The sequence below is a fragment of the Sciurus vulgaris genome (genome assembly GCF_902686455.1).
Source record: "Sciurus vulgaris genome assembly, chromosome: 15".
Classification (NCBI taxonomy): Eukaryota; Metazoa; Chordata; class Mammalia; order Rodentia; family Sciuridae; genus Sciurus; species Sciurus vulgaris.
In genome coordinates, this window is record NC_136476.1 from 39,149,306 (window position 1) to 39,164,153 (window position 14,848).

At 36.4% G+C, this 14,848-nt stretch overlaps 1 protein-coding gene across 4 annotated transcripts in view; it reads left to right on the forward strand.

Annotated features, from left to right (window-relative positions):
- Window positions 1–14,848, forward strand: part of FOCAD (focadhesin) — a 377,113-nt gene that overhangs the window by 80,776 nt on the left and 281,489 nt on the right. For all 4 annotated transcript variants that reach the window (XM_079112425.1, XM_079112424.1, XM_079112422.1 and 1 more), the window contains exons 7-10: window positions 901–1,105; window positions 4,238–4,447; window positions 10,732–10,819; window positions 14,060–14,262. In XM_079112425.1, the coding sequence (XP_078968551.1) occupies window positions 901–1,105; window positions 4,238–4,447; window positions 10,732–10,819; window positions 14,060–14,262 (706 nt within the window). The remainder of the gene's footprint in view (window positions 1–900; window positions 1,106–4,237; window positions 4,448–10,731; window positions 10,820–14,059; window positions 14,263–14,848) is intronic.

Sequence of the window (14,848 nt, forward strand, 5' to 3'; positions counted from 1 at the left end):
AATTGTAGATAAGTGGAATACTGTAAATGTTAGCTGTCATTACAATCATTTTAGGATTGTTGTATGGATTTGTTTAATATAGATCCTCACCTGCAGAGTTTTCCCAAAACTGCATGCTTTTGTCATTGTTTGTCACCTTCTTTTGCCATTGTGACCAAATGATCTGACAAGAACAATTTTGGAGGAGGAAATGTTTATTTGGGGCTCACTGTCTCAGTCCATAGATGCCCAGCTCCACTGCTCTGAGCCCAAGGAGAGGCAGAACATCATGGTTAAAAGGTGTGGAGGAGGGAAGCAGCTCACGACATGACAATCAGGAAGCAGAGAGGGAGACCCCCACTCACCAGGAAGGAAATATATACCCCAGAGGCATGCCTTGTGACCCACCCTGTCCAGCCACACCCACCTCCCTACAGTTACTACCCAGTTAATCCATTCATGCAGATGAATGCATTGACTAGGTTAAGGCCCTCACAACCCCATCGTTTTACCTAACTTTCTTGCATTGTCTAACACACGAGCTTTTGGGGGGTGGGCATCTCATATATAAACCATAGTAATCATACTGGAGAGTAGATCCTGACGTCTATAATATTAAAAAATTTCTCAGACGGTTCTGATGTTCACAAAATCCGAACCTGGATATGTAGCTACTCTTCTAATATGCAAAAAAGACTTCTAGTCCTGGGCAACTTCCTCCTGGTCTTCCAGTATTGTCATTTCCCTCAGTGCACAACGAACTGTTTGGCATAGATCTAGTTAGTTCATAGTGAAATGAAAGAAGAAAAATTACACTTGATGGAATGGTGGTTTGGTATGTCATGAAGTATAAATCAATACGTGCCACTATTCTTATAGTGTATTTAACTTACAGTGGCTAATGCATTACATAACTTGCAGGTCGGAAGTTTCATGTGTCCAAATAATGGCACCATTTTTGTGGTATCTGTATTGTGAACCATCCCAGTCACAAGAATATGCTAAACTCCGACTAGCCCTGCGAAAAGTCTTACTTCAACCCCGGGTTCCCTGTGATGAAGCACAGCCATCCATACTGGAACAACAGATACTTCAGCTCTGTTGTGACATGATTCCGTGTTTGCAGGTAAGGTCTTCCTTCTTCTTTCCCTAATGTAGTATTAGTAGCAGCAAGTGTTGATTATCATTATCAATGTATGTAAAGTAGTTCTAGATCCTATGAGATTTGGTGGACTTGGAGACAATCCTGGTTCTAGAAATGCTTCCAATCTTTTGGAAAACATAAAGAAACCATATCTAGATTCAATGTTAACATGTGCTCAGTTAACTAAATTCATGAAAATATAAATTAGCACAAGCTCTCTTGGAATTAATAGGAATGAAAACTTTATTTAAGAGAGACTTATCAGGGAAAAGATTTTGAGTTGAGTTTCTCTTGTGCTAGACAGTGGGCAAGGTACAAGAAAATTAAAAAAGAAAACTGCAAATTTATAGAAAAGGTGAGTCTCTGGACAGATACAACTCTGGGGATGCAAATGTTGGTCAACTGAGTGCTACATTCCAGTGTCCACCTTAGGGCATATGTGGTGGCCCCAAGGGTTGATGCTCTTGAAAAATCCATAGTATAATGAATGAATGAATGAATACAAGTATGTAAGTTTTTATAATTGAAAATAGATGATTGAAAGGTGGTTTCATAGAGGTGTGGATAAAATGTTGACAGAGTTCATGAGTGAGAGAAATTTGAGCTAATGTTTCTACAACAGCAGATTTTAAAAAATTATAGTGGCCAGTGTGTTGTGTTAGTATAGGAATTCATTTATCAGGCTATCCCATCCCATAATTGAGGTTAGCCGTTTGCCTGGAATCAGAGTGCCATGCTGCTTAGCTTATGGAGGGAATCTGTGAATGTATTTCAAAATGATCACTTGAGGTCACAGATAACCTGTTTTTAAGTTTGTGTTAGCAAGGAGCGACTAGAGTGCATCTTTCCATCGTGACTCATAAACAGGTTTTTCCAGTAATCAAGGCAGAGAAAAGTTAATTAAAATAAATTCCCCTGTGGCTTTTGTAAAGCCATTTTGTGTGTGTGTGTGTGTGTGTGTGCAAACAATAAAGCAGTGTATAGGCAGAATGTCCTGAACTAGGGTATGTGTATACATATTTTTTCCACCTAGCGCTTATAGTGTCTTGTTCTGTGCTTTTTGGTAAATGTTTGCCTTCCTCTTCATGAAAAGTTTAAATACTGGTAGAATATTCAAATATTTCTGGAAATATTTGACTTGCTAATATAATTGAGATACATGTAAGGAAAAAGGAAACATCATTTGGAATTAGTGATGTAATTAAGTTTCATCACTTAACAAATCAGCTTTATTATAATAAAGAAATTGACAGTAGAAAAGGCCTTACAGGCAGCCAAATCCAGTTCCCCACTCATTACAGGTATTTCTGATTTTCTCTAAAAGATGACCATCTCCTTACTGATTGGATATTTAAGTGACAAACATACTGTTTTGTAAGGCACCCATTTTTTTTTAAGCAAGTTCTTCTTTTAACCTCTATTTAAACAAAACTAAACAACCAGTAGCCTCTATTGTTCTCCATAATAGACAAAATAAGCTTTTAAAAAGCCCATTTGCATCCTATCTTGTTTTCCTCTCTCCCTTCTCTCCCTTCCTCCCTTCTCTCTTGTCTTCATTACCTTACTTTGTCATATGAAATGGTTCCCAGACTTTCATTCTCCTTTGTCAGCAATTCTCTAGGTTTGTTGGTGCTCAGAATGTGCCTCTATGAAATGTGCTTAGAGCTGAATACAGTGCTGTAGGTACGATCCAGCCCAAATGCACTGGGGCAGAATCACATTTAAATTAGTTTTTAATAAACAGCCATGCCATCCTTTGAGAATGTGGTCAGTGAACCTTCTATTTATTTTGCTTCTCATACCAAGTGCTTTTCTGTTTTATATTTGTGGAATTGTCCTTTTAATTTTCATTGTGACTCTTGTCATCACATATTATTCATGACCTATTTCTATATAAAGATAGAACATTACATCAAAATTAAGAATTTTGATAACACTCAAGACTAGGGAGGGCCTTTAATGCTAACTTGCTGAGGTTGTCTTCTTAATTTTTTTTAATTACAGGAAGTTCCAAATATGCATAAAGTCATTCAAGGAAATGTACCATCAAATAAACATTAGACTTTCATATTAAATCCATCTCTTTCCTCAGTGACCTTTGACTTTTCTACTCTGTGCAAAAAACAACCCCCCCCCCCCAAACAAAACAAAACAAAACAAAACAAACAGAAATGGTCAAAATTATCTACTGGACTATTCATATATTTTTTAATAACAATATTTTCTGCCATTTTCCTCTTTGATCTTTTACTATCTTTTATTTTGTTGTTGTTAGAAACTAATTTTTATCTGTGTGTATAACTCACAGCAATTTGGGGTTATGCTGGTGGTAACCACTGTTGAAAGGTACAGCTGGTCCACTGCAGGCTTTCCTCTTGATGAACTTAACAGACACAAGGATCCTGATTGAAGCAGATGGTTCATCGTTTGTAATCTCTGGGAAATGCCAGTGTGTCTGTGAGCAGGACATATCCTTAATACCAACTCCAGAATTTTGATCAGAGCAGCTGGGTTCGAATTGAATTGGGATTTTCAAGAGCACCCAAGTCTTTCTTATCTAATACATGAGCCTGTTGAGAAGACACCCTACCCTTTAAATATGGTCTTTTATCAAACTTCCCAGTATGGAAATGATGCTCTGCTGCCGTTGTTTGAGCTAATATCTTGCAGATGTAGGGCTTACTAGTGCATTAGAATCAAGTGCTCATCCTTACCACCAAGTCTCTACAGTGGGACTGTAGGAAGGAGAGTTCACTAAGAGAATTCAAAACCAGCTTTTAATTAATTCCCTCAACATTTTCTCACCACTTCCCTTGGCACTCTTGTGTAATTTGTCTTAAGACATCTGTACTCAGAGAAGCTAGAAAAATAAATGAAAAGAATTTGTGCCAGGCAGCAATAACAAAAACAGTAGCAAATCGTATTTTGGTTAGTGGCAAAGGAGGGGACAGGGTTGTGTGTTTTAACACTCATTGAGTTGTTTCACTTACTTCATCTCCTTTATGTCTTCATATGTTTAGAGAAAACTATTTTGTTAAAAACTTCTTGCATAGTTTAACATTATCCTGTGATGTGTACATTATTTTAATAATATATAATATCTTTCATAAGCAGATCAAAGATCTGATACAGACAACAGAAGTGATGCTGTTTATTGAGGAATTATATTTAAGTCTTTTGCGACATCCTGTTTTCTGGAAAATTCAGCTGACCCAGCTAACCCTGCAGTTGCTGTGTATCTGTGAAGTCAGCTTAAAGATAACTGGGGAATGCTCATCTTTTAATTCAGCTTTAGACCGCAGCAGCGTTGAACTTCTGAAGGAGGTAAGGATAGCAAGAAAATACAATGTGTCAGTTATCCCTTACCTGGGTTGTTATGGCTCATTTAGTTTATTGCATAGTAGAGATGATTTGATCTAATATAATTAGGTCATACTACTGTACTACTTTTTTTTTTTTTTTTATAAAAATGAATCCTTGAATACTCTTTGGAGCATTAGTTAAAGATCTACCACTGTGTTATCCATGTATTAAAAACTGCTATTAGACAGGCCCTATAAATCATAGTTAAAAATATATTCTGTGACCTCAAGGGACTTACAAGCGTGTAAATAACTATTTTAGTACCATAAGATAAATGTTCTCAGCTGAGTACATTTACAGAATATTGGGAGCACAGGTTAAGGGAGGTAAGGCATGGATTGAGATTTGAAGACTGAAGAGGAGTTAAGTACAATCCAGAGGTTGGGAAGGGCCTTCCAGCTGGGAGATCAGCATGTGCTTAAACACAGAAGCCAGAGAGAGAGGCAGGCGTGACCTCTTCAGAAAACAAGAGCATTGTTGAAGGATTAAGGTGAGGAAGATAAGGTTGGACCCTCTTCTATGACACACAAACGAGTTTACATTTTATCTTTCAGGTAATGCAATGCTACTGAAGACCTTTCCTCAGAGAGGCACTTTCGTTTTTTGTGTGTTTTTGGGGGTGTTTCAGATAGAGCAATACTCATAGGGCAGGAAGTGAGGCAGGTGTCTTAGGACAAAATACCACAGACTGCGGGGCTTAAACAACAGAAATGTATTTCTTACGGTTCTGGGGCTGAGAAGCCCACAATCAGGGTACTGACCAGTTAGTTCCCTGTGAGTCCTCTCTTCCTCATTTGCAGATGGCCATCTACTCCCAGGCTCCTTGCATGTTGAGATGGGCTATGAGTTCTCTGGTCTCTTCTTATGGAGACACCAGCCCTGTTGGGTTAGGGATTCACCATTATGAACTCATTAAATCGTAACTGCCTCCTTACTCCAAGTAATAGTCACTTTAGGTGTTGGGCCCTCAACATAAATTTTGAGGGGATATAATTTAACCCACAGCAAGGATCCAAATTAGGGAATGGAGTGGGGAAAATTAGGGAATGGAATGGGGAAAGAGAACATGGAGAGAATATGGTAAGGTTTTGTGGTTGATTAGATGGTTAGGAAGAGGGTCTCTGGTAGAGTGGCAGCTTTCTATTCTGGGCTTCTGGTTGGTGCCATTCACTTTGAGAAATAGAAACAAATGTTGGACGGAAGATGATCAATTTGGTTTTAGACATACTTGGTTGGAGGTGTGCATGGATCACTGGTTGTTGATATAGCATTTGAAACCCAGAATAGAGGCCTAGGCTAAAGGTGTAGATCTGTAGCCATCTACCATGGGGAGGAGTTTTAACCATGGGATAGGCTGACAGGACTTAGGATGGAACTCCAGAGTTGTTGATATTTGAAGTGTACTGTTAAAGAGGAGTCTGAGAAAATAGAATGAGAAGAATTGTAAGATAAGCAAAAGAAACAGATGACATGAAAGTCAAGAGAAGGAATATCTCAGTCAGAGGGAAATGGTCAACAGCATTATGTGTCATGAAGTGGTGATATAATGTAAGGGATGTACGGTATTCTGAGAATGCACTAAATAAAAGTCCATTGTTCATATTGAAGAAAGTGGGAATGAATGTCAGTTGAGAAAATAGTGAATGCTGATTTTTGATGCAAAATAGGAGCCAAGGAAAGCTCAAGTAAATCATCTGTCAATCTTTTTTTTTTGAAGACAGTATTTCTTTTTTTTAAAAAAATTTAATTTTAGTTGTCGATGAATCTTTGTTTTTTATTTATATGTAGTGCTGAGAATTGAACCCAGTGCCTCACACATGCTAGGCAGGTGCTCTTACCACTGAGCTATGACCCTAGCCCCCATCTGTCGATCTTATGATTAGAATGGTTTCATATACACTGAGACTCTAGATAATATATTTTGTGTAATTTATACATTTTATGTTATATACAATGCTACATATATATTTATGTATATAGACATTTTGCCACTTATTATATAATTATATCAAATCTGTTAAGATATGTAAGTACATCTTTTGTGTATAACATATATTGTTTATAGTAGGTACAATTACATATAAAAGTATAATGTGAGGTACACATGGATAAATAATTTATAAGATATCAAAATATTTTATGGATAATTATTATATAAATGAATTGCCAGTTCTTTCCTATGAATTTAGTATTCCTAGGTAAATTCCATATTATTCCTGTGTACTTGTACTAGATTCTCTGAGTAGTAGACATAATTATCAATTATAATTTCAGTTTTGTTCTTTTTAATATCATTGTTTTATTGTATGTCTCTCCTTAGCATGTATTTATTAAGCAGCTACCTATGATACACAGTTATAGTGAATAGTTGAAAACAGACAAGACTCATGAAGCTCATATTTCAGTCAGATGGTTCCAACTAGTGTCCAGTTTATCAGAAGTTAAATGCTTGGACCTGCTCCAGGAGACATTGATTTAGTAGTTCTGAGTAAGGCGCAAGCATCTGCATTTTAAACTACCATCATTAGGTGATTTTATATTTTCACATACAAAGCAAACACTCTTGTCACCATCCCAGAGATCAAGAAATAGAATCTTCTGGCCACCCCAGAAGTTCTGCAGAAGCCTATCCTAAGCATGAACTCCTGCTTCCACTGACTGTCATGACTTACCTGTAGTTGTCATTTCCTTGCATGTTGTAAGTCTTATCTAAATGCATATCTCTAAACACCATAATATAGTTTTGGGGTGAGTGGGTGTATGTGTTTGTGTTATCTGTCCTTTAGATGTCTTTTAAACTAAAGGTGGTCCCCTTTTATTCTCTCCCTGCTTCTTTTTCTCCTTGCAGTTTATGTGTTGAAAAACCTGGCTTGTATGAGCTGCAGAGTTGTCTACAGTCTGGATTTTGCTGATTACATCCTCATAAAGCATTTTAACATGTTCCTCTGTTCGAAGGTAGTTAGCTCTATTTGTGGGGCAAAAGGTACATTCATACATTGTTGGTGAGACTGCGGACTACTACAACCACTCTGGAAACCAGCATGGAGATTCCTCAAAAAACTAGGGCTAGAACCACCATATGGCTCTGTGATCTCACTCCTTTTTCCCAAAAGATCTAAAACTGGCATTCTATGGCAACACAGTCACATCAGTTTTTAGTAGCATAATTCACAATAGTTAAATTATGGAATCACCTCAGATTCCTGTCAATAAATGGATGGATTAAGAAATTGTTTATACACAATGGAGTTCTACTCAGCCATAAAGAAGAAAGAAATTATGTCATTTGTTGCTAAATGGATGGAAATGGAGAATATCATGCTAAGTGAAATAAGCCAAACTCAAATGTTGAATGTTTTTTCTCATATGTGGAAGCTAGAGTAAAATAAAGGAAAGGGGGAGGAAAAGATAGGATATCATAAAGATAAAGGGAAGACCAGTAATGAAGAAGATTGAGAGGCAGAGTGGAGGGATGGGTAAGGAGAGGCAATACAGAATGAATTGTTAAAAAATCATGTGTGTGCGTATATAAATATAGAACAGGGAATTTCAACTTTATGCATAAGTAAAAAGAACAAATCAAATATAAATAAATAGATGAGTGAAAGGGAGTCTAATAGAGTAGAGGGAGGAGAAGTGGGGAAAAGGGCAAGGGATGACGGGAGGAAAAATGGGGGTTCATGAATTGAAATTGAATTCCATGCACGTATGGGTTGTCAGGATGTAAACCAACTACCATGCATAACTATAAAGCGCTAGTTAAAAAAAGAAAAAAGAAAAAGGTAGCTCTTAGAGGCTTGATCAGATTCAGAATGACTTATTTATTTTGCATCTAAGACTTTGGGGGTGGCGTGTTCTTTGATCAAGGGACGCATAATGTGTGTTGCTTTTCTTTTTATAATGTTAGTAGCTATAGATACTCTCTGCTTATTTCCATTAATTTATGGGGAATTGCAGAAATGATAATGTTCTGTTGTTTCTTATTGGCTGCCCTGCTTCTTTAAAAAGAAACTTCCTCCTCCTGTTTGATTTATCTTGTTTTAGAGTTTATAAGGAAAATGCAGGATAAATACGTGACTCTTCCCCTTTCCCTTTATTTTCCAATTTCTAGAAATATCATTATGAACTTACAAATCTCAGCATATTTCTTGTATTTCAATCTATGGAGGATATTGTCCCTTTTGAAGTTGAAATTGTCCTAGTTTTGGCCAACAGGAATCTCCTCAAGTTGGCTCTTGAGTCCAATTAAAAAATTTCTTTATTGTAACCTAGAATCACAGAATATTAATTTCATTTACAACAAAAAGGTTTCTGTGAGAGAAGATCATATTTAAGTTCTCTCCATTTTGCTCACATTTAAACAATTTTAGAAGAGTAACAATGAGTAGAACTGTTGAAATATTTTGTTTTGAAAGTTTCTTGCTACTCACACTCATGTCAATGTTTCTGAGGTCAAAAAATAAGGAAAATTAATTGAAAACACATATCCTTTAGGGCCTAAATGCACACTAATTCAAAGTAAAATGAAGTAGAAAAAAACACTTAGTATGTAATCTGAGATTATAGATAGATTCCTGTTCCACTGGGTATCAGTGAAGATTCAGTTCAAATACTACATTAACTTTTCTCCCTTGTTCCTTCTACTGTTAAGTTAGAGACATATCATTGTATACTAAATTAATTTATTTCTTAGTCTGTATTAGTTTTGGCAGATTTGGGCTTAGTTGAGCTATTAGTTGATGATCATATCATAAGGTTCTTTACATTTCAAACAAAATAAATGTGCTCGTATCAACAAAATTAAGCAAACATGATACTGATTAGGATGAAATGGATAGTTCTCAAAGTGAAGGACAGGTGAAATAAACATTCTGCCTTCAGCAAGGCTAGGAATGAGGGGTTTCTGACACCACCATCAGGTTACACGGTTTCAACCACCTTTCTTTATTACGTGTCTCAGTTTAAGGATCATTTTCCTAGGAAAAATGATCTGTTTAGCCCGGCTTGGCTCAGTCAGCTCTGTCAGAGGATATGGTGGGTAGCAAAGCTGTGGCCCTGGGCTGTTGGAGCTGGGCCACCTTCCTCATTGTGTCTGTGGATTCGTAGGCCCCGTTTTCACTTTCTTTTAAAGTAGTGTCCATGAACAGACTATACATGTCTAGGGAAAGGGGACTATTTTGTTTACAGTTGTGTTCCTGTGGCCAGCATATGTACCTAGTGCCTGGTTCAGGAGACATGTTCAGTGACATCTTTTACTCGAATTGAGGACAGTTTGGACTCAGGTGTTTCCCATCATTTAGGTCCCCTGACATCTGTGGCTGGTGTGGAGACATTCACTCCTCTTTTGTATTTCCTATTTCTATATAGGTTCTGTGTTAACTTCAGTTTCTCTAAAGGCAAAAGCAGAACCTGGGTGATCACAAAAGCATGGACTTGTGTGGCTGGAGTTTTTTTCCTTTTAAACACATGGCTCTTCCTCACATTTTTATTTTACTTTTTGCCTGTCCTCATGATTCATAGGTACTTTGGCTGTTCAGGTGCATCTGTAAAATTTCAAAATGAAGTAATTTTAGCTGGCTCTTTCTCCTTCTATTATATATTGTTTTCTTTATTTAGGAACCTCAAATAATGTCACTTGCATTTTAATAGAACTTAATGTGCGTATCTTTTTCATTTTATTTATATTCTTGGTGAACTTAATGATTTTTGTTTCTATGGTTATTGCTTTGCTACATTTCAATATGCTTATAAATTACTATAATTAAAAAATAATCTCTGCCTCCTTGGCACTAATATTTCTTTTATTATAGTAGCTTGATTTATTAAAATTTTCTTAATGTAATTAATTTTGCAAGTTATATAGATGAATTGTGTGAATTAGGTAAGTAGAAAAATTGAATGACTTTTCAGATGTGCCATGTTCCTAAATTCAGTATTTCCACTAATTTTTAATTCTTTCCAAAGATTGAGTGTGTTGAAGATTTGTCAGTTTGTTGTGATAAGGAGCTTTCCCTCTGAATTATTTTGGTTTAGGCCTAGTGCTCTTTGGCCATATGATATAACATTTTGAATTTATTTCTGACTCTGTGGCATTCACCAGTTCTTTATTAGTGTAGACTTGCATAAGAAATGTTATATATAATACACCTGCACTTATTCATATTAAATATCCTGTTCTTGGTTACATGTTATGAAGCCCTAGTTCTGGAAAATCTCTTCAACTCTTTCATTGTCTTATTTTTTAGGATTTTCCTGTTGAATTGGTCATAATTGGAATAGCTTTACTTCTTCTACAGACTCCAGCAAGTCAGCAGAAGCCAATCTTAAGTCTAGGTAAATAGAATAAACTGTAAATATACCACAAGTGTTGGCAGGAGTCGCTTGAACTGAATATAATGCTATCCCACGTATTTTGAGTTTCTGTTCTGGTATTTTCCTAATTAATCATTACTAAGTAGAATATTTTTTTTTCTCATCTTGTGTCAGGTTTCATATACCACAATTTACTCAGTGTCTTGGATGCACATTAGGTTATAGTTTAAATCACAGCAATGACATTTATAAATGTATTGAAGGACACATTGCTGGATTCACTATGGTACACCAAAATCAGAACCAATAATATATAACCCTTGAAAGACAATAAGCGTTTAGCAGTTTGTGTTTGTTTTTTAAAAAGTTTCTCCACCTTTATTACTCACAGTTGGTGCTACATTGAACAGGGTTTAATTTATGGTTATTGTATTAAGTAGGTAGAACAAAGGAAAGACTATCCAGTATTGACTTAAGAGAGGGTGGAGAAGGGGAGGTGAAAATGTTCTAATTCAGAAGAATGTGGTTTAAAAATCAAGTTGAACAGTCTGGCAGATTGGCAAACATGACACACCTTTAAAATGTGCTTTTTTTTCTGTAATGCTGCCTCATTTTGCTTGGTCTGATATAACCTGTGTAGTAATGGGAGACTCAGTCTAAATTACATGTTGCCATGATATGTTGATAAACCCCCACACTGATTTTTAAGACGTGCTTGAGATAAATACCTATTGGATAGCTCACTCCTCTGGGCATTTTAATCTATTGTGAATCCGAGTGAATCGATCTTTCACTTATGATATGTCTGAAAAAATGACTTTAGCATGTGGCTGAGGTTCTTGACTCTCACTTTGATTTCCACCCTGCTTTGCCTGTCAGTCTTTGCTCCTTCACGCCACTCTTCCTTATTCCTTTTTGATCTGTGTCCCATCGCCCCCCTTTTTCTTATAGCAGTGCACATGAGATCTTCCCAGATATATATTTTACCAGTACTGCTCTTCCGACAGCTATAGTTTTGTTATTTTTAAAAATTTTATTGAGGTAAAATTTACATGCCATAAAATTTGCCATTTAATGTGTACATAAAGTATTTTCTAATAAATTTATAAATATGTGCAACCAACACCATGAACCAGTTGTGAATATTTTCATCAGTCCCCTAATTTTTTATGCCTGTGTATAATCTTCATTCCCAAAGCACTATCCTGTCTTTTGTCTCTATAGATTTACCTTTTCTGGACTTTTTATATAAATGGATTTTATTTGTTTTTGACAAAATTTCAAAGCCCTAGAGAAAACCCATTTCTAATTCTGAAACTCTACAACTATATTGTGGCTCATATATCATAAAAGAATGATACTAGATCAAACACTCAAATACTTTCATTATTTGTTTGAAAGACTTTTCTTTCTCTACTAAACCAGTGTCAGATTTGAAGTTGCCTGAGTTAGATGAATAAATCAAACTGAGAATTGCTGAGCCAGTATGTCATCTTGAAAAGCAAGGATGGACTGTTGTTTAGAATATTGGGAATGGCTATTCAGAGAAATCAGATAGCCAAAAGGATACTTATTTCAGATTATTTAAAATTAAAAATATGTTCAACAATCAGGTAATGTGCTTTATAACTTTTACTAGCCTTGATTATACATAGCAACTTATAAAAATATCTGGAAGATTTATAAGACTGAAATATTTATATATATTTCCTATTTTATTAAAGATAATGATTTCCATAATAACTCCAACAATTATGGATTAATACTAATATTTAGGTAAAAAATAAAGTAAAGTATTAGCATTAGAGTAACACATTTGTACAAACACAACAGATCATGATAACGTTTGGCTTCAGGATGATTTAAAATAATGACAACTCATAGATATGATTTAAGGCTTATTGAATTTTGGGGGATGCAGTAGGGGAAATCAGTTGACTTTTGTTAATTTAGCTCTGTAGTCCATAAATAACATCTTTTAGTAAATCAGGATTCATGAAAGAATACTGTTTAAAAAGTGTATTTGTGCCTTCATTCATTCAGTTTATAGTATAAGGGAAACTATACATATAGCTAAGTTCTTGTACATCTGTTTATATATTTCTGATCTTTTTTTTTTTTCTTTTTTTTTATTGTAAACAAATGGGATACATGTTGTTTCTCTGTACATGGCGTAAAGGCATACCATTTGTGTAATCATAAATTTACATACAGTAATGTTGTTTGATTCATTCTGTTATTTTTTCCCTTCCCCCCACTCCTCCCACCCCTCTTTACCCTCTATACAGTAGTTCCTTCCTCCATACTTGCCCCCCTCCCTAACCCTAACTCTAACCCTAACACTAACCCTTCCCTCCCCCCCATTATGTGTCATCCTCCACTTATTAGCAATATCATTCGTCCTTTGGCTTTTTGAGATTGGCTTATCTCACTTAGCATGATATTCTCCAATTTCATCCATTTGCCTACAAATGCCATAATTTTATCATTCTTTATGGCTGAGTAATATTCCATTGTATATATATACCACAGTTTCTTTATCTACTCATCAATTGAAGGGCATCTAGGTTGGTTCCACAATCTGGCTATTGTGAATTGAGCAGCTATGAACATTGATGTGGCTGTATCTCTGTAGTATGCTGATTTTAAGTCCTTTGGGTATAGACCAAGGAGTGGGATAGCTGGGTCTATTTCTGATCTTATGTTGAGTTTTCACGTGAAAAAAATCACTTATCAGAAATCGGTTTCATTGTAAGGCTGCCTATGAACTTTGAGACTTCGCGATCTGCTTCTTAGCAAATAAAGGGCAGTGGTGCTGCCTCACCTGCTGCTCATCTGCTAACAGTTCTCAGCTGGTGAGTGGAGAAAGCACGTGTGTGGGTTTTGTTATCACTCACTGGGAACTTGTGGTCCCATGGCTATTTGCTGAGGGCAATAGTAGGATCCAAGAGATCACAGAGGAAAAATGTTGGCTTGTATTTTAAAAAAATATGGACCTAAAATGAAATTGATTTATACCTGATACATGTGTTTTCTCAAAAAAATCACCATTTTTTCAGTTATACCCATAAATAGCTTGTTTTAAATAACAGGTGACTTTCAGGCTCTTTTGTTCCCCCCTCGTTGATGAGATTTATCATTCTAAATATGTGTTTGATCTAGTTATAGAGGAATAGGAAAACCCGACACGTCACTTAAATTAGCATTTTGTTTGATTGTGGTATTAATTTAAAAAATGTGAATTGTTGTTTTGACTATTAGCCCTGAAGCTCTTCTCTTTTGCTGAGGGTCAGAAAATCCCGAAGTCGTCTCTGCTGCTTGTGATGCCACTGCTGCAGATACTATCTTCTACTGCCTTGGAAGACTGTATGTCCCTGGATGAGGACAGTCCCTCTAGGCAGCAGATGGCCTTGAACCTTTTGGAAATGGTACAGCAGGAGTGTTACAGAGATGACCTTCAAGAGGTAATGAGTCCTTTCTCTCTGAGTGTCCATGTGAGTTTTCTGTCTCTGCAGATTACCTCCACTCCTGACACTGTCTGTTTGGGTGTGAGCCCCATCGAACTTCAGTGCTCTGTCAGGCACTGTGTGGGAGATGTTAGTGAATTCTCCAGCACCAGGAGGAGTGGGTAGAGTCCTGTTGTGAAATAAGTTTTGGCAATGCTGTGTAATACTTTTTCTTCTTTGAGATTCCAGGGCATGATAGTTATTAAAGGTCCTGGGAATCTTGCAGAAAGAAACTCATTCTACGTATGTGTGATGTTAATGTATTTGAGCATGGAATCCTGTCCTCTTGTAATACTAAGTGTGACATATTGCTAGTTCTGGGAGAGTCCAAGGGGGAAATGATTCTCTAATGCCTGGTAGTTCTGAGATTGGTACCAACTAAGACTTATTTTCTAACACGGTGTGTTATGTATACCATCCTCCCTGGCATACATGTGGCTCTTGTGTCTTGTGTATGTCCCTTCTCTCCTGCCCCCAGCTGGAAGACAGCAGGCCTGTCACTTGCTATTACTATTCCTACCTCTCTCATTCTTCATTTTCAGTC